The 20096-nt window shown below is 43.7% G+C and overlaps 1 protein-coding gene across 1 annotated transcript in view; it reads left to right on the forward strand.

The window, feature by feature from the left end:
* The window catches only part of LOC111151376 (methyltransferase like 16), a 78409-nt gene extending 72272 nt beyond the window's left edge, over nucleotides 1-6137 (forward strand). Inside the window, exons 9-10 of the mRNA XM_022509360.1 lie at nucleotides 5100-5273; nucleotides 5406-6137. Of these exons, the coding sequence (XP_022365068.1) occupies nucleotides 5100-5273; nucleotides 5406-6032 (801 nt within the window). The 3' untranslated portion in view covers nucleotides 6033-6137. The remainder of the gene's footprint in view (nucleotides 1-5099; nucleotides 5274-5405) is intronic.
* Nucleotides 6138-20096: the final 13959 nt, after the last annotated feature.

A 20096-nucleotide genomic window follows, 5' to 3' on the forward strand; every position in this document is an offset into this window, starting at 1 on the left:
TTGTGATCTCTGTCTGTCAAATAAATAAATAAAATATTTAAAAAAAAAATTTAAGAACTGTTTTTGTTCACTTATGGTTTCAATCTACTGTTTTTTTGTTTTGTTTTGTTTTTGTTTTTAAAGATTTTATTTATTTGACAGACAGAGATCACAAGGAGGCAGAGAGGCAGGCAGAGAGAGTGGGGAAGCAGGCTCCCCACGGAGCAGAGAGCCCAATGGGGGACTTGATCCCAGGACTCTGGGATCATGACCTGAGCTGAAGGCAGAGGCTTTAACCCACTGAGCCACCCAGGTGCCCTAATCTACTGTATTTTTAACGATGCAACAAAATAACACTTGAGTCCCATCTCCATGTAATTCAAAAGTTACAAAGCCAGTATCCCCTATGGCTCTAGAGTTCCTCACCAAACTTCTTTCACATTGTCCTTTCAGCTGAGGAGTACAGTAGAACATCTTCTAATCCAAAATCAATTCTAAGTTCACCTTACAGTTCTTCACATTAATCTAGACTACCCCTTGTAAATAAGTGATTTTTGTTTTACACTTTAAAATGTTGAATTATTGGGGTGCCTGGGTGGCTTAGTCATTAAGCGTCTGCCTTCTGCTCAGGTCATGATCCCAGGGTCCTGGGATTGAGTCCCACATCAGGTTCTTTGTTCAGTAGAAAGCCTGTTCCTCCCTGTCCCTGTATTCCTCTCTCGCTCGCACTCTGTCTCTCTCTCTCTCTCTCTCTCTCTGTCAAATAAAATACTTAAAAAAAATAAAATGTTGAATTTTTTATCTTACCTTGCCTGCTTAAAGTACCTTATGATAGTTTGAGTATAGTATAGCACTCTTCGTTTAAAATATTTGTGGTTCTGGGCGTCTGGGTGGCTCAGTCAGTTAAGCATCTGCCTTTGCTTGGGTCTTGCTCCTAGAGTCCCAGGATCAAGTCCTACATTGGGGGGGTGGTCCCTGCTCAGCAGGGAGTCTGCTTCTCCCTCTGCCCTTCACCCTGCTCATGTTCTCTCTCTCTCTCTCTCTCTCAAATAAGTAAATAAAATATTTTTTAAAAAATACTTGTGGTTTGAGATCATAAGCGTATTTGCAAAGTTCATCTCAATTTGAAGAAAACAGCTTCTGTCCTAGTGTTGTGGCAGGGTATAAAATTACCTGCTTCTAGAGACCTGTGGGGTTGAATTTAACTATTAATTTCTCAAGGCCTGCTCCTGTGTTTTACTCTGGCCCTGCCTACTAAGAAATTTCGGTACAAACACAAGGGGGAAAGGAATGATTGCTGTAAGCCAAGCTTATGTTAAACTTCAGTCAGTTAAAAACTTTGAGAATTTGGGGGCCCTCATGGGTGGCTCAGTCAGTTAAGCGTTTGACTCATGATTTCGGCTCAAGTCATGATCTCAGGGTCATGGGATCAAACCCCATGTTGGGGCTTCACACTCAGCAGGGAGTCTGCTTCTCCCTCTTCTTCCTTTCCTTCTGCCTCTCCCCCTGCTCATGGTTGCATTCTCTCTCTCAAATACATGGGTAAATCTTTTTAAAAATATTTGAAAAACTGAGAATCCCAGGACGCCTGGGAGGTTTAGTCGTTTAAGCGCCAGTCTTCAGCTCAGGTCATGATCCAGCGTCCTTGGATTGAGTCCTGCATCAGGCTCCCTGCCTCTGCCTGCTGTTCCCCCTGCTTGTGCATTCTCTCCTTTCTCACTCTCTCTGACAAATAAATCTTTTTTTAAAAACATACAGTTAAAATACAGTGAAAAATAAAAACAATTTCTAGAGTATGAATTATCTGTCTCTTAAGTGCCTAGTTTCTATAATAGAATAAAACTAAAACAGTCCTGTGACTGTGTATATGTACATGTGTATTAAAGCAGTTCACTAAAGGGGCTCCTGAGTGGCTCAGTCAGTTGAACGTCCGACTCTTGATTTTGGCTCATGATCATGGGATGGAGCCTGACTGACTCTGTGCTCAGCAGGGAGTCTTCTTGAGATTCTCTCCCTCTGCCCCTCTCCCTGTGTCAGCATGCATGTGCTCTCCATCTCCCTCTCAAATATATATATGTAAATCTTTAAAGCAATTCACTAGAAGTATTTGGAAGTACCAGATTTATTTGTTGGCCATTATATATGAAAAAGTGGGGCCACAATGCCAGGTAAAGGACCTTTTTTTTTAGATAGAGAAGTTTTCATTTTCACCCTGGGGTCATAGGGTAATAAGTTGTCTATTTTGTTATTTCTGACTCCCTCAGAAGTTGGAAAGTGGATCCCTAATAGAGCTCTTATTAGGTTCAGTGAGGATGCATTTCTCTCCTGTAGGTTCTAGAAATGATGAGTCCTTTTTTTCTTTTGGAGAAAGACTGTTGGAGGCCACAGAGATTGAGGAACAGCAGCATCTTCACTTTGTTCATTGGAATTTAAGCACAATGATTATCATCTCTCTCAGAAGAGATATGAGGCGCTATTCTTTCAGCCTTATTTCTTGGTGACCTTTGGTGTGCCGAGTGGGCTGTCCGGGATGATGCTGGTACAGTGATCCGTCCATAGTACCATTTTTGGATATTGGGAAGTGTGGTGGGGAATCTGGTTCTCATTCCCCAGCCGCCTCCTACACACCACTAACTTACTTCCTCCCCAGCTTAATAATCACATCTTAAGCTTCTTAGTGAAAAGTGTTAGACTCTAAGTAGACTGTAGAAATTATCTTATGCTAGGTGATTGAGTAATAACAGTACTTCTGTGTTAATATGAATTTGTCTCATCTTGTCTGAAACATTATTTGAACAAGTTCAGACTCGGAGCTTGGAGTCCATGATTTATTTTTCAAGAGCAGGTTCTTAGTCATATATAAACCCTTTGTTTTTGGCCTGCTTGCTTGCTTGCTTGCTTGCTTTCCTTCTTTCTCTCTTTTAAAGATTCTATTTATTTCTTTGATAGGGAAGAGCTTGCATGAAAGCACACAAGTAGAGGGGAGGGGCAGAGTCAGAGGGAGAGGAAGAAGCAGACTCACTGCTGAGCAGCAATGAGGGGCTGGATCCCAGGAAGCTGGGATCATGACCTAAGCCAAAGGCAGACGCTTAACCGACTGAGCCACCCAGGCACCCTGCCTTTTCTTCTAAGCTTGTTTTCTAGTGTTCTTTAATTTCCTTTTTTAATTTTTATTTTATTTATTTATTTTTAAGATTTTATTTATTTGATAGAAAGAGTGAGAGGATAAGCAGGGGGAGTGGCAGGCAGAGAGAGAAGAAGCAGGCTACCTGCTAAGCAAGGAGCCTGATCTCAGGACCCTGGGATCATGACCTGAGCCAAAGGCAGGCTCTTAACCAACCGAGCCACCCAGGTGTCCCTGTTTTTATTTTTTTAGTTGATAGCTGGTATAAAGGGAAAATATAGATTATTTCATAGAAATATGATCTAGAAGTTTTCTAGCGTAGAAAAAACTGGCTGTTTTGTTGTGTATTTATATGATGTGGAGTTGCTGGTTAAGTCTGTACAAGGCCTCCCCCAGTAAGTGGACGTGACTCTGTGTGCTTACGCATTTGTTCGGTTAGTGTTTCTAGGTGGATTTGCAGTGACATCACCACTGTGGGGCTGCTTTTTACAGGAAAAGGTCTTCGTAGCTGACTAAGGTGTTCCCTCTTTATGAGCATTCTCCTTATAATCCTTACCTGCTCATTTTGACCCTAACCATTAGAATTATCTTGATTTTTTAAAGTTTTAACCTACTGAGTCACCCAGGTGCCCCAATTTTTTAAAGTTTTGATAAATTTTGCCAACAGCTACAGATCTGTCTCTTAAAGTGTTCATGATATATCTGTTCTTAGCTAAGAGTCACTAAAAATTCGGTGAACTTTTACTTTAGAGAAATTATTTTTAAATACAGCAATGTCATTTAGTTTTTAAAATGGAACTTGAGTCCCTCTAGTGGGTTGAGTATAGTTCACTTCCTAAGCTTGAAATCGAAAGATGACAGTTTTTTTTTTCTTTTTCTTTTTTTTAATTTGACAGAGATCCCAAGTAGGCAGAGAGGCAGGCAGAGAGAGGAGGAAGCAGGCTCCCTGCCAAGCAGAGAGCCCGATGTGGGGCTCGATCCCAGGACTCTGGGATCATGACCTGAGCCGAAGGCAGAGGCTTTAACCCACTGAGCCACCCAGATGCCCATGAAAGATGACAGTCTTGAATTATGTGGAACTAGTTTTAAAATCCACTCTTCTTTTCACTACTGGTATCTCCTCTTCCAGCAGAGAGGCAGTGCTCAGCTAGCTGTTGGTTTGGTCCTAACGTTAACCAAGGTGCAGCAGGCCTCCTGCTCTGCCCATTTGATCCTACTGGCCCTGGACTTTCCTCACATATGATCTCACAGGCTGTGGCTAACCAGCTGCTTTCCTTCAATCCTCAACAAGGATCAACTTAGACTACACAATAGGCGATTTTAAACCATGCAGTTCTTTTTCTTTCTTTTCTTTTTTTAAAAGATTTTTATTTATTTATTTGAGAGAGAGAGAGCATGAGCAGGAAGAGGGGCAGAGGGAGAGGGAGAAGCAGACTCCACGCTGAGCAGGGATCCCGACTTGGGGCTCAATCCCAGGACCCCTGGGTTACAACCCAAACGGAAGGCAGATGCTCAATGGCCTGAGCCACCCAGGTGCCTCTAAACCATGTAGTTCTTTAGAGAAGAGAACACAGTGCCCCCAGGGCCTTTGAGTTGCCATGAAATAAATAATTGTACAGGCATGTGTTGGGCACAACATGTAGATTAAGAACATTTAGTAATTGGGGGGTATTATATACAGATGGCCTATGGCAAAGAACCTGGGTTTGGGGTTCAGTTCTAACTTTCCAAATTACTAGCTGTGTGACCTTGAGCTGGTTATATATCTTTGTATCTTAGTTTTCCTTTCTATAAAATGAAGAGGTGATAAATCTATTTGGCATAGTTGTTTTAGTAATGAAATTAAACATGCAAAGGCCTTTCTTTGTGTTTTTAGTGCTCTGTGTTTTGTACTAGAAGTCATGGAAATGTTCCTAGTCGAGTTCATTATAATGCATAGGATTTGATTATTTGGATAACTTTTCCTTCTTCCCCTTATCCCTTCTTTTTCTTTCAGTCACCACCCAGTAAGCGAAGAAAATTAGAGAAGTCAAGGAAACCCATTACGTTCATAGTGTTGGAGTCTGTGATGAAAGAATTGTCCCTCAAAGCATCATCTCTGGGCTCAGAGGCAGTGGAAGGCATAGTAGTGGTGACAGCATGGATTGAAAAAATCCTCACCGACCTGAAGGTACCTGGTTAAGCACATTGAAGAATCTTACAACAATCTCTTTTTTCCTTCCTCCTCTTTTGTTTTTTTTTTTTTTTAAAGGAGTTAAGACAAAAGTGATTTCCTCTAAAATTCTGTTTTTCCTCCAAATAGGTCCAGCATAAACGAGTTCCCTGTGGAAAGGAAGAAGTTAGCCTTTTCCTAACAGCAATAGAAAACTCCTGGATTCATTTAAGGAGAAAGAAAAGAGAACGAGTGAGACAATTGAGAGAAGTTCCCCGAGCTCCTGAAGATGTCATCCAAGCCTTGGAGGAGAAAAAGTCCACCCCCCCCAAAGAGTCGGGCAGTAGCCAAGATTTGGCCCAGGGCCCCCAGGAGAGTGTCCCATGTGAGCCCACCACACAGGAAGGCGAGTCTGCCACTGTTGAGGGCCATTGCTCAAACCAGGATCCACTTCCCCAAGAAGAAAACCCAGAACACATGGAGGATGAAAAGAGTGAGGAGAAGGGAGGGATGGAGGTTTTGGAGAGTTGTAAAGGCTCTAGCAATGGAGCCCAGGACCGAGAGGCTTCTGAGCAGTTCAGCAGTCCAGTGTCTGAAAAAGGGAGCCAGCTCCAAGGAGTAGCTGGACATTACCTATTCAAGTGTTTGATAAATGTGAAGAAGGAAGTGGATGATGCTTTAGTTGAAATGCATTGGGTTGAGGGCCAGAACAGGGATTTGATGAACCAGCTTTGTACCTACATCCGTAACCAAATTTTCAGACTTGTTGCTAGTTAACTGCTTGCACAGTTGGGTAAGTTTCTATAAAGTAGCCTACTTCGGGGTGACAAGAGGCATTCATTCCACCATAGGCCCACTGATAACATTATGTGCAATTATCTTAAAAAAAAAAAATAAACAAATTCATCTATTTTAAAACACTCCCACCCACCCCCCTTTTTAAAGTTATTGGGCATTAGTATCCTAGTTCATGAGGAAAAATTGTTACCAGCATCAACAAAAAGCGATCAGTAAACTCAGGAGGGATTTAAACCTGACTTAAGCTGACCACCTTAGCTTTAGGCTGAGGCTGAAAGGACTATTTTTGGAGTCTGGTCTGGATCCGAACTACAGAGCGTCTTGCTGTGTCAGCCCTAGTTGCTTCATGAGGAGGGGTGGCTTTCTCTTTCTCTTAATGGAGGCAGTACACCGGACAGATGGACCCTGTGCCCTCTTCTAGAGTCACCCGCAAGACCCCTGGGTACATAAGATTGAGTACCCCTGCATCAGTCCTAAGGAAGGACCTGGCCTAATGGTAGGTGGTGGACAGTCAGGGAGAGAAAGCTTAGTAATGCCAGGAAGAAGGACTGACCTGGAGGGCGCCTGTTTTGAGGTGCTTATTTCAGAAACAGAATTAGGTGAGCAAAACTCCTGCTGTTGTGACTGAGACACAATGGAGTGAAGCCATACCCCTACCTCCAACCTGTTTGAAAGTACTGTTCTGTAGCGGTTTTACTGATGTATGATTTTTTTTCTTTTGACATTTGAAGTGGAGCTTTGTTTTATTTTTAATATAAAAGTATTCAGAATTGAAATCTGTCAGGCTGTTTGAATCCTGGGATTGAGGGGTGTATTTTCATAGCTTGAACGGATAAATGACTGATGGGAGAAATAAGAAATGGAGCAAGATAGTTATAAGCAGTAGGTTGCTTAAAAAGGTCTCATCTATTGGCAGAGAAGTTACAGCTGACCAGCTATTGCTTTTTGTGGGTTCCCTTGTAATCTCTTCGGTGCTTACCTGTTGGTACTGGAGAATTCTGAGGCCAGGGTGACCATGTTCTTAAAACATGTTTCGCATTGGAATGTCTCAGGGCTCAGCAGGAATGCTTCTGGAAAGGGGGGTCTCATTTTTTGTTCTCTTGGTGTCTCAGTTACCCTCTGCTGTGCTTAACTTTCAAACCTTGAGTGTGATTTTATACCCGTGGTCTAAGGCTCTGTCTAGACTGAACTCTCTGAGTACAGTGCCAGAGCTCCTTCCTGTCCACAGAGAGGATGGGGGCTGAGTAGTTAACCCGTGCTTTTGAAAGGTGGCTGTTGGTTAGGGCAGAAAACTGATGAACTTGGCCTGTCTTGGCAGCCCCTAGACCTGGCCCTCAGCAGAGATAAAAGAAGTAAAAATAGGACTGTATTATACTTCCCTCTGTCAGCAAAGACAGAGCTGCCCAATAGAACATATTAACTAGCGTTCTTCACTAGAAGTCCAAGGACCTCAAAAGAATCCATAAACCTCCTGCATTATTTCTGAGAGCTCTGTGAACACCCCCAGCCCCAGCCTTTCAGAAGAATTGCTGACAGGATGAGAAAACCAATACCCAGGGTCACAAAGAGTAGCACGTGCTCATTAAAGATGTGCAAAATGAGAGTAGAAAACAGCAACAGGGTCACTCCTCGTCACAGTCTCATGACCGTTATTGGTATTTCAGGATTTCCTTCTGGTCTCTCTTTCCATAGATAATGTGGGTGTGCAAGGATGTGCGTTTGTGTACTCACATGTGTATTTGATTTTATATTACACTTCATTTAATATCTTCTATTTTTCTCTGTTAAAACAATAGCGTATTTACAGACGCTCTCTGCCTGTTCAAAATGTATCTCAGGCACAGTATTAACATTCGTTTAATGCTGGTACTGAGGGCTGCCTGGGAAGTGCTTTGTGTGACTAGAGGCACAGAAGATGGGTCTTGCATTCCTGTGTGTTTCAGTGGCCCAGGTTTAAGGCTCCTTGTCCTGAAGGAAGTTTTATAGGTGGTAAGCTCACGCTCACTGGGCAAAAACTGGGTGACAAGGGACGCTTCCAACTAGAGCTGTGAGTGCTTCTTTGCACTGGGATGTCTTCATGTTCTTCTCTAAGAAAAATAGTTTTTTCTGTTTAACAAGAAAGCATAGAAGACATTTTTAAAAGACATCCAGAAGTTATTTTAATTATGCATATATTGCATAACTGTGTGATGTGTGGTGGCATATACCTCTGGTATAAGGGAAAAGGGATTTTTTTTTCTTTTTCTTTTTTTTTAATATTTTATTTGCCACAGAGAGAGCACAAGCAGTGGGAGCAGCGGTGGGGGGAAGCAGGAGCCCCTGATGAGGGGTTCAATCTCAGAACCCTGAGATCATGACCTGAGCCAAAAGCAGCCACCCAAGCTCCCTGGAATTCTTTTTTCTTTAAAGAAATAGGTTATTGACCAATGTATCATAAGGTTGAGTGATGCTTGTCCTAAGTTCCTAGAGGTCAAGTTCATGTTAATGGATTTTATGGACTTAAATCTTTGTGGTATTATCTTAAATTCTATTCTGGTCCTGGCATTGGCTTCTGATCTCTTGGTAACTAAAGTAGAAACAGAAGCTGAACTTGTTTTCCAAGGCGGACCAAAGCTGCTTTTGTTCTTTGGAATCTGCTTTGCTTTTGGCAATTTGGTTCCTTCACCCCACATCGTTGCCCTGCTGTTGACACACCAGAGCACTGCTGCGTGTCCTAGAAGGGTTGGTGTTGCTGTGGTGGAATTTCAGCTGATCTGAAGGGTTCATGTTGGTCACTTAAAATTTTCGTATGTATTTTTTGAAATAACGAAACCTCTCTTCTCTTGATGGAAATGATGTGAGCACACCAACGGGTAATAAAACTGCAAGATGTGAAAAGGATGCAAAAGCCTGTGGAAAATCCAAGGCCTCTTTAAAAGAAGGGAGTAGTAGTAGCCCTTCATCTTACCTAAACCACAGCATTTTCCTCTCTAGCCACACGGGGGCATCTTTGGCCCTTTGATCAAGCACTTTAACTTCACTGCAGGAATGGATAAAATGTGTCCTTGGTATTTTCTTGAAATGTCCATTTGCAGATAATATTTTTTATGCAAACAAGTACATTTTCACATAAGTCAAATTTGCAAAATGAAAGTAGAAAGACTAGAAAACCCACCACCCCATGGTCTTTATCTGGGCATAGTATTTCAGTCCTTTTCTGTTTCTTGATGGTCTCAGCTGACAATATTTTCTTTTATTTCTATATGTCCTGCTACTCTAGAAGATATCCAGGTTGGGTCAGTCTTTTGGATTAACTTTTACATAGTTAATAGGGGTACGGGAGGGGGGGCTATTTGGTTATCTTAAACAGTAGTTTTCCAGAAGTCGTGGGTTCCAGGAAGAGTTAATAGAGTTCTAAGAAACTGTTTTCGCTGTTCTGTCTTTAAATTCTTGTTTTGGTTTATCTGAGTGGTTGACTGGCATATATCTTGTTTACTTCAGAAGTTGGCACAGTTGGCTCTCTGTTGTGTACATGATGCAGGTGAGCTAGGCCTTGTTTCCCACAAGGGATGTTTCTCTGTAAAACATTGATATTACTAACTCCGGGGTCTGTGTAGGTTCAGGGAAAATGTCCATCTACCCTTATTGTTATGGCACAGAATAAGACATGATGGGGGGCCACCCAGCAGATCTATCTGTACATTAGGAGGGAGAAGGTCCAGTTTGGAAAACTAAGGAGGCTCTTGGAGAAGGAAGGTCTCAAAGGTGCAGCAGATTTGCAGCAAACCAAGAGGTGCCCCTAGAAGAGGGATGGGACATACCTTGTTTAGAGAAGTTGGTGCCCAGGAGACTGGGTTTGCTGAATGGGCACTAACCCCCAGTAAAATGCAGAAGAGGTTTACCCCTGAGACTGAATTGGCTTTTGCCTCCTGGAGCAGAGCGTGGATTGTCTTGAGCCTCCCTGAATGCTGCCCAGGACTGAGTGTTGGTGCCAGTGCCAGCACAGTACTTGAAAGCCCTCTGGGGGGCTCACTCCGCAGGCATCAGGGCCTCATACACATACCCAAGAGCTCCTGCTCTGCTCTGTGAAGACATTCACATCCTCTGCTGTGACTCACCCAAATGACTAAAACAGCAGTTTATTTTTTTAATTACTGGTTGGAACAGCTAATGCTCCCTTTTGGAACAGCTAATGCTGCCTTCTGGAGGTTGTGCTTTTACTGCAGGGGACTGTGTTGTGACTGAGTGAGGGCCTTGCATCTCTGAACGCCCTTTGAGGTGTGGCCTATCTGCCTCTCAGTTCAAGCAAAAACATTAGGGATTTTAGGCTCTCCCCCGAGAAGTGGAGGGTCACGGGTGCTTGTGGTGAGCCAAGAAACTGAGATAAGAACGCATGGACCAGAAACTGCTGCTGGACTTGGCAGAATTGGCTTGTATGTGATGTTCCCAAGAGGGCAGAGGATATTTGATCCCAGATGCTTCTCCAGCACCCTAGGAGAATGAAAAGCAGAAAAGAGACTTTGCATCATCAGACCTGGCTTTGTGTTCCGGTTCTACTCGCAGGGTAAGTTGGTTTCACTAAGCCTTGGTTGGCTTCCTTGCACAAAAGATGAGGGATTCTTGTTTCGCAGAGGTGTAGTGGCAGTTAAGTGAGAGAAGTGCTAAGACTCCTGGAGGAGTGCATGAGCAGAGTGGTTTTCTCAACTTGCTCATCTCTTTGTTCTCTTCTTTGAGTTTTTCATTTGTGGTCAGAACACCTACCAATAAACTCATGTCAGAAAGCCAAGAACTCAAGTGTGGAACTGCAGGTGTAGGGTCCCACTTCTTGGCCAAGAACAAAACCCACGCTTCCATGTACTGGAGTGATGAACAGGGAACCAAGTTGATTGCCTCCTGGAACAGAGCGTGGGATGTGGGTTTCCCACATCCCTTGTGGAAAACAAGTTGATTGGCCATCTTCTACATAAATTGTCTCATTTAGTAATCCAGCACAGTAGTGGGGTGTCCCTCTGTGTGAGAGCTTTAAAAAATGGAAGCTCAGCTTAAGTGACTTGCTCTAAGGTTATCCACAGAGCTAAGTCAGAGATGGGGTTTGAACTCGGGTCCAGAAATCTGAGACAGGGGCCTTGTACCAAATCTCAAGATTTGTAGCTGTTGCTACACTTAAATGGAAATGGACTTTCAGGCTCATTTGACCTACCTCTAGGGAGGGAGACTTCTATTATATGGCACAAGGAAGAGAGAAAAAGTGTCTCAACCAGCTTCACTTCATTTAGCACTTTAAGGTAGTATTTTCAAGCCTGTGATCAATGAGCAAGATTTGATAAATGAAATTGCTTATAATTAGTTCTTAATTTGTGCTACCAAATCTTCATAGAATTTTGTATTTGGCAGCAGTGCAGATAATTAAGTAGTTAGTGAAACCACATAATGAAATGTCTAGTGCAAGCACATGTTGGATCAGAATCAATGTAAAATAACTGATAATTAGGTAATGACTCTTTGACAATACATAATTGTATAATAATGGGAGAAGGGTTTTACTTTTTTAATATTTTAATAGGCAGCTCGAAATATTTCACTTACAGAATTGATGAGCTTTTTGATCTTGCTAGAGAAAGTCGCAGTTGTCAGAAAAACAGCAAGTCATCTTTCCCAGGTAGGGTGAATGAACTCCTGTAAGTCTAGAGAAAAGAAGAGGCTGCCTGCCATCTGGTGGACCCATTCAGGGAGTGTGGCCCAAGATTCTAGAAACTAGAGCCAGGAAATTCCCAGCTAGGGGACTTGGCTGGCTTCAGCAGCCAGTCAGCCCCCAGGGAAATGGCAGCTTGTGCTACTGCTGTCCAAAAGGAGAAGGCTCTGCAGAGAACACTGTGGAGCCAGACGGCTCCTGGAACAGCGGAAGAGGCATGGGCCCACTCCCGTAGATTCTGTGATTCAAGAGATTGGATGTCTCTTGCTGGGAAAGGGGTTTCCCAGTCAGCCCTAGTATAGGATCCTTAACTCAGGTGTGTTTGTCCCAGGTTTCCTGCCTTTTGTTGGCACATGTGGGGCTTTCTGAACAAAACTCTAGCCTGTATTTCTCTGAAGCCTAGATGAGCACTAATAAGGACTTGATTCATTCACAGAGGGAAGTATTTCCTCATGCTCTGTATAGCAGGAGCCAGGCAAGAAGGGATGGAGCTCATGTTCTGACTAAAAGGGAGTAGCTTTTATTCAATTCCCGTTGGTTGTTGCCATGCAAAAATAGTGTTTCTTGGGTCTTCTGAATTTTTGCAAGAAGCAGAAATCCAGATTTATGAGAAATTTACTTAATTGTAAATCCCAACGGCTAATTCAGTAGTCTGTAAAAACCTGGTAGATCATCAGTTTTGTGACCTCTTCACCACCAGGTGGTAGAACTGTCTAAATATTTGCTACCTTCATTTCCCTAAAACTCTCATTTACCTCTTCTACTGAAGTTGGCTTGCTCTGTGCTTGCCTGCCTGACTTTTTTATAGAGTCCTTCTCACCTCTTAGGAGAGAATCCCGAAGATTCCATCCAGGGTCCTTGTTTGCTTTTTGCTCCTCACACTTCTGGCTAACCACGTCCATTCCCATGACTTCAGCTACTGTTTACCCATAGATTAATTGTTCCCAAATATGGACCTTTCCTGAACATTCAACATCCGCATATCTAACCACCTACTGGACATCTGCCCCAGGACCATGGCAGTGTCAAACTCAACTTACTGTCTAAACCTACTTCTCTCCCATATTCTTTTTTTTTTTTTTAAATATTTTATTTATTTATTTGAAACAGAGAGAAAGAGATCACAAGTATGCAGAGAGGCAGGCATAGAGAGAGAGAGGAGAAAGCAGGCTCCCCACTGAGCAGAGAGCCCGACGCGGGCCTCGATCCCAGGACCCTGAGATCATGACCCGAGCCGAAGGCAGAGGCTTAACCCACTGAGCCACCCAGGCGCCCTCTCTCCCATATTCTTGATCACCATCCATCAAGCGGTCCAGATTAGGAATCTCTGTTCCTCTCTTTCCTTTACCACCAGGGACTAAAATCTGTCATGTTAGAAATATCTCCCCAGTTCAGCCCAGCATTTCCATCCAGACTGCCACTACCTTAGTGCTCTTCCTCATCTCTCACCTGGACTGGAAGGGTCACCTGAACCATTTCTAGGGGACTTCACAGCTGAGTAGCAGAAAGAGATTTAGATACGTTTGGTGGCAGGGCGGGAGATGAAGAAACCCATGTTGGGGGGTGAAGCAGGAGCACTTTCAGAAGAAGGACTGGGGTGGGAAGTAGATTCATAGCAATTTGTCACATTGGTCGGTATCAAGAGATATAAGGCCCTTCCTGAGAAAAGCACAGAACTTTTTTTCCCCTTTAACTTGTTTCATAGTTACAAAGGTAATGCTTTCTCATTATAAGAATTTAGAAAATAATAAAAATGTATAATTCCATTACGCAAATGGAGTTTTTATATTTTGTTAGTATTTTTATATGCATATATATTTTTAAATAGCAAGTATGGGATCATATTGTATATGACTTTTTAAAATCTTTTTCATGTAGCAATATATTGTGATAACCTTCTCATTATAAAACTAATCTCTGTGTCAGAAAACCTGTAAAAATAAAAGTTACCAGTAATCACAGGGCCCAGAGACAACCACCACTAATATTTTGGTTTACTAATAACCTGTTTTCTTTACATGCGGTATTGTGTTACTTCAGTAAACCACTTGTTCCTTGCTGGAAATTTTAGTTTTCTGGTTTTCACTATTATAAGTAATGCTTTAGTGAGTATCTTTGTATAAAAATCTTTATGTGTGTGTGGGGCGCCTGGCTGACTCAGTAGAGCATGTGACTCTTGATCTCCAGGTTGTGCGTTCAAGCCCCATGTTAGGGATAGAGTTTACTTAAAAGGAAAATCATACTGTTTTCTTACTGCTTTAGGATAAACTTACACAAGAATTACTGAAGCTGAGGAACATTCTTAAAGGTTCTTTGTGTATATTTGCCAGTTTGGTCACTAAAAAGGTTATGCTAGTTTACATTTCCATTAAGTGCCAGTTTGTTTGTTTGTTTGTTTGTTTAAGATTTTATTTATTTTTTTATTTGACAGAGATCACAAGTAGGCAGAGAGGCAGGCAGAGAGAGAGGCGGAAGCAGGCTCCCTGCTGAGCAGAGATCCCGATGAAAGGCTTGATTCCCAGACCCTGTGATCGTGGCCTGAGCGGAAGGCAGAGGCTTTAACCCACTGAGCCACCCAGACGCCCCTAAGTGCCAGTTTTTTACCATACCTTTGTTAGCACTACGAGGCTAGTTTTTGGTGTCTTTTCCTTTTTCTTTTTTTTTTTAAGTTTTTGTTTGTTTGTTTATTTATTTTAGAGAGCATGTACAAGCGAGGGGAGGGGCAAAGGGAGAGGGAGAGAGAATCTCAAGCAAGCATATGCTAAGCGCTGAGTCTGACACAGTGCTTGATCTGCGCACAACCATGAAGAGATCATGGCCTGAGCCTAAATCAAGAGTCGGATGTTCAACCTTGGCGCCCCAAGGCTGATTTTTTAAAAAATCCTCTATTGGGGTGCCTGGCTGGCTGGTAGAGCATGCGACCCTTGATCTCAGCATTGTAGGTTCAAGCTCTACATTGAGTGTAGAGGTTACTTAGAAATAAAATCTTAAGGTTGCCTGGGTGGCTCAGTAGGTTTAGCGTCTGCCTTTGGCTGACGTCATGATCCCTGGTTCCTGGGATTGAGCCCCGAATCAGGCTCGTTGCTCAGCACGGGAACCTGCTTCTCCTTCTCCTGCTCCCCCTGCTTGTGCGTTCGCTCTCTGAGACAAAGAAATAAAACCTTTAAAATAAGTAAGTCTTTTATCAGTTGATAGACAAGAATATTCCCACTGTTTTAATTTTATTATGGTTTTAGCAAGGTCATTTTCATATATTTATACATAAATTTATGTTACATATGTTTCATATATTTTATAAAATTTAAATTCTATTCTGTGTTCATTTTTCTACACAGGTGTTCTTTTTGTTATTGAACTGCAAGAGCACATTTGCCAATATTACCGTCCATTCTGTCATTTACCTTCCCCTTTTATTTACGGTGATTTTGTTTTGTTTTTACAATTAGGAGCCTGTAGAGGTGTGTTTTTTTTTTTTGTTTTTTTTTTTTAAGATTTTTTATATATTTGACAGAGAGTGAGCACAAGCAGGGGGAGCGGCAGGGAGAGGGAGGACAGGCTCCCCGCTGAGCAAGGAGCCCCATGAGGGGCTTGATCCCAAGACCCTGGGATCATGACCTGAGCTGAAGGCAGCTGCTTAACTGACTGAGCCACCCATGCATCCCAGGAGCTTGTAGAGGGTTTATGTAATTAAATGTCATGTCTCTGCTTTTATAGTTTCTTTTTCTTTTTCTTTTTTTTTTTACATTATTTATTTATTTATTTTCTTTTTTGAGAGAGAATGCATGAGGGAGGGTGGGTGGGTAATGGAAGGTGGGGGGTGCCTGGGTGGCTCAGTGGGTTAAGCTTCTGCCTTCAGCTCAGGTCATGATCTCAGGGTCCTGGGATCGAGCCCCTCATCGGGTTCTCTGCTCAGCAGGGAGCCTGCTCCTCCTCTCTCTCTGCCTGCCTCTCTGCCTTCTTGTGATCTCTGTCTGTCAAATAAATAAATAAAATCTTTAAAAAAAAAAAAAAAAAAGAAGAGGAGGGGAGAGAGAAGCCAACTGCCCGCCTGACCAAGGGCTTCATCTCAAGACCCTGAGATCATGACCTGAGCCAAAAATCAAGAGTTGGACGTTTAACCGACCAAGCCACCCAGGCGCCCCATCTGCCTTTATATTTTCTTTGTTTGCCTTCATAGGTAGAACTCTTAACTGCTCTTGCAGCAGAAAAAAATGTTTCCTTATATTTTCTTATGACTCTTTTTGGCATTATTTTTTACATGTAACATTTGAATTTATGTTGGTATATGATGTGACATTTAAGAACCTGTGTTTAACAAATGGTTACTAGTCCTCACAGAGTAACTCTCAGAGAGATGACTGGTAAGCTCCAGCACTGCAATCTGAGGTATCTGTGATGGGAAAGGTACTCCCGCAGGCTGGGGCATGGGGGGTGGGGTCATGGACTATAGCAGCCCCCAGCCTGGAAGTGGCAGGAGAGGCATAGGCTGGTATGTGGCTCCTGGAGTGTCCTGGGTTGTCCCCAGCACTGTCCAGTAGACTTTCCCAATGGGCCCTGGGTCTTTAGAAAGATGTCCAGTTGTAGGTGTGGAGCTGAGCCTTGGATTTAGGCAGTCTGGTCATTGGCCACTGCTCAGGGCCTTACATACTATTCTGAGAGGGCATCAGTTATGATGAACACAGGTAGCTCATCTCTTGGGTTTTAAAGACTTGACTGTGCAGCCTGCCTTTTGGGTGAGCTTGGATTGCTGGGACAATCCACTTCAGCCCTTTCCATGGGGTGTTACAGTCTAGCTGCTGTGCCCTGGGGGGCCTCCCCTGTCATGGAAACACCCCACCCCCTCTTGACTCACATTACAAAACTGCACCTTGCTCTGCTCATAACCTTGCCCTGTCTCACTGCCAATGACCTGAATTCATTTTCTCTCATAAAGCCTCCTCTCCCCCCCCCCCCCCAGAGGAATAACTGAAGTTCTTATCCTTTCCCTCTTGCCTTTCCGCTTTGATCAGCTTCTTCCTACCAAGTCTCTAGCTCCCCCATCTCTAGCTACAGTGTTTAGTTAGCCTCTTTGGTTTCTCAGAAAAGCTCAAAGTGCATGGCTCCTCCCTTTTTGCTTCGGAACTGCATTTCTTTCCTTATTACTCAGTGTCCACACCCAGGGCGGTTGTCTGGATAAAAATCTGCCCCTTTCCCCCAGTCACCTTTTCAGCCCAGACATAGGCACCAGTGAGGAATGGCTGTCTGCCCAGGCCCAGTTAGAAGCTCTTATTTCCTCAATGGCCTGAGTCTCAGATTGTCTGGGCCTCTGGATCCTAAGTCTAGTTCTCTTTCCTTGCCTTGTCACTCCTCTGCTAAGTTTATTTATTGGGCACCACTAAGCAAAGTTAATGACTATTCATGTTTTTAGCCAGAAGGGGAGAAGTTATCTCCCTATCACCCATTTCTGTGAGGTTTTCTAGGACTCTGGACCCACTTCCCAGGTTTGGCTATCCAATGCAGTCAGGGGAGAACCAGGCCATTCTTCTCATCCCAGCTGACACTAAGCAGCTTTGTGACGTTGGATAAGACATCTTCTCTTGGGAGGATAGACAAGATTATCTCAGCTCTTCCAGTTGTGAGATCATATGAGGCAAGGGAGAGGGGAAAGTAAGTGACTTGATTGTACCTGTTTTGTAGGTTCAGGAGAAGTCCTTTACTCAGTGGGAGTGGAGGAAGGTAGCTGGGGACTTTGGTGGAAACTGCTGGCTCTGAGGGGCCCACCTCACTGATGGCTGGATGAATACCATATGTGATACACCTCTATCAGAGCCATTCACAAACCTGCTCATCATTCAGACTGGGCTTGTCAGAAATCATGTATGGGCCACTTAATTTCTTCTTATCCCTTCTTAGGAAATACGATGCTCTGGGAACCTAAACTAAATGAGTACATCAGCATGCTTATGGGTCTTTGTGTGGTTGTAGGATCTCTATGCTGTGTCCATTGTGGTGGTGGTAGAGAGCAAAGCTAACCTTTTCCAGGTATTACTGTGGAGTGGAGTCCTGCTTTGTGACCTCTTACCCCACCCTGGCTTACCAAAGGTCACCTCGCCTTGGCTACAAGGCTACCTAGCACATGTGGGGCACACAATAAATATTTGTTAAAGGAATGTCATGCTGTGGCCCTGGGTTTACTACTAGTTTTCTGTCCCTTCTTCGTCCTGGCTGGCTTTCTTTCTCCCTTTTTGGTCTTAATTATGATACGTGAAAAGCTCCTTAAAACCACTTGCAGAATTTGAGAAGTTGGTCCTGAACAGTTAGGACATCTTCTGGGATCTAATGCAAATACCTGTACTTTGGCTTTACTTCCTTTCTGCCATCTCATTATGTATGCATCTTAGGGGTCAGGAAACTGAGCTTCATACGTCTTGGAGTTGCATTTGTATGTATGTATGTATGTATGTATGTATGCAATGCTTTGTTTGAGGGAGTGGGGTGGGGTGGAGAGTGGAAGACAGCCTCATTAAGAGAATATCTCTAGCTTGGCATATTAAAAAATTGAGGGATTTGAACTGGGCATTGGGATGCACAGACTTGAGGAGGAAGACTAAAAATAGAAATCCTTTCATGAGAAAGTACACAGTGATGGGTGGCCTAGGTGTCCCCCTGCCCTAAAGGTACTAAGCACCTAGAAGCCATAATAGAACTTTAGGAACAACTTTTTGGAGATGGCTGGGCTTTGGATCATTCCCCAAGTGCACCTTTATGCTGAAACATCAGAAGGCTTCTTTTCACTTTGCTTTGAATGAATACAGTTGCCAGCTTCTACCCCAGTTCCATCCCTTTGGGGCAGGGAGCTGGGGCTAAAATGTTAAACGGCTCTCCTATTCATTCCCCTCTCCTTTTATACCCCCCTTGTAGGTATCTCGTACCTCAACTGTGTCGCTTCCCCAGCTGGGGAAACCCTGGCTGATATATTTTGTTTAGCCATTTTCAGGCTCCTGTAGGCAACAACGGCTCAGGAAAAAAGCCTCCTTTCTAAACCCTTGCTTTTGCCTAACATCCCCTGGCTGCTGTCCCCACATGACCCAAATAAACAGATGATCATGTGAAGCCAGTAAGGCTGTTTGTTTTAAATAGCAAGCATCTCCACTAAGCTCTGGAGCAGATGGGGTATTGGGGGCAAGGGAGAGACTGGCATTTGACTCTGTTCACCCCACCTTTATCTTGTGCTTACCCACCCGTGAAGGAAAAGGTGTCTTCAGAATCCTCCTTTTCAGAGGGGTGCCTACTTAATGGAATAGAGCTGGTACCCGGCAAGAAGTCAAAAATTGGCCTTGGGCCTTATAAAAGACTTCAGGACTATATGAGTGCTATGACCACTTGAGGACGGCAGAAGATAGAGCTGAATGGAGTTCTCTGAGCATCTTGGGCCACTGGACAGAATAGTACAGTGCAGACCCCAAATAAAATGAAAATTTGGTCAACGTTGTTGCAGGTCACTGTTACGTATATACAGTTTAGTGCCCCACCCCAGCATACACACCTGTGTATTGCCTTCAAACTTCTCATTTTCTTTGGTTGTGCAAAGAAACATGGCTGGGCCAGGCCAGCCATGCTAGTTGCAGGTGGCAGATACCTAAAAGGAAGCAATGTAAGGACCAGCACAGATCTTGCCCTCCCAGGAGAAGGGCATTCATCCCAGGGCACCTGGGCTCCGTTGTTCCCACCCTCTCCCCCACCTTCCTTTCCAGCTCCATCATAAGCCAAGCTAGTGGCACCTGGACGTGTGTAATGGCCTCTGCTCAGTTACAGATGCTGGGGCATCAAATGTGTAAAGATCAGATCCTTCCGTAGACTGCTGCTGGCAAACAGTCCCCTTCCTTCTGTTCACTAGGTTCTTGATTTCCAAGATCCGTGCAGATTTTCTTTCCTTGGTATGCGTTATGCCCTCAAAGGAAGGGAGCAAAGCCAGCAGGCATGCATTTGTACTGGCTTTCTGTGCCTCTAAGCTAGACCCCAAAATAGGAACATAGCCCTCCAAGGGCACAGTGGGGATGGGATGGGATGGGATCGGAAGAGATGGGTTGGCAGGGTGGCCTGCCACTCAGCTGTCCTCATTAAGTTTTGCTTTGTAGCTTTGATGGTGAAGCCCAGGCTGCAGGATTCTGAACCCAGCTGGCATTGTCCCATTGTGAACTGGTAGCAAAAAAGGAATTTGAGGCTAGGACGCAGGGGCCAAAGGACTGCTGGCATTGGGCCCGCAGAGCTGTACATGTGTTAGGGTGCTACCAAAGTGCCTTCAGCCGGCCTTTGTGTCACTACCAACTCTACCAGTGGGGCTTGTGTGGCCTGTGCCAAAGAAGCAGAACAGCAGAGTTTTAGGTGAAGAT

This window comes from Enhydra lutris, unplaced genomic scaffold, assembly GCF_002288905.1.
Source record: "Enhydra lutris kenyoni isolate GAN:26980312 unplaced genomic scaffold, ASM228890v2 scaffoldscaffold26, whole genome shotgun sequence".
Taxonomy (NCBI): domain Eukaryota; kingdom Metazoa; phylum Chordata; class Mammalia; order Carnivora; family Mustelidae; genus Enhydra; species Enhydra lutris.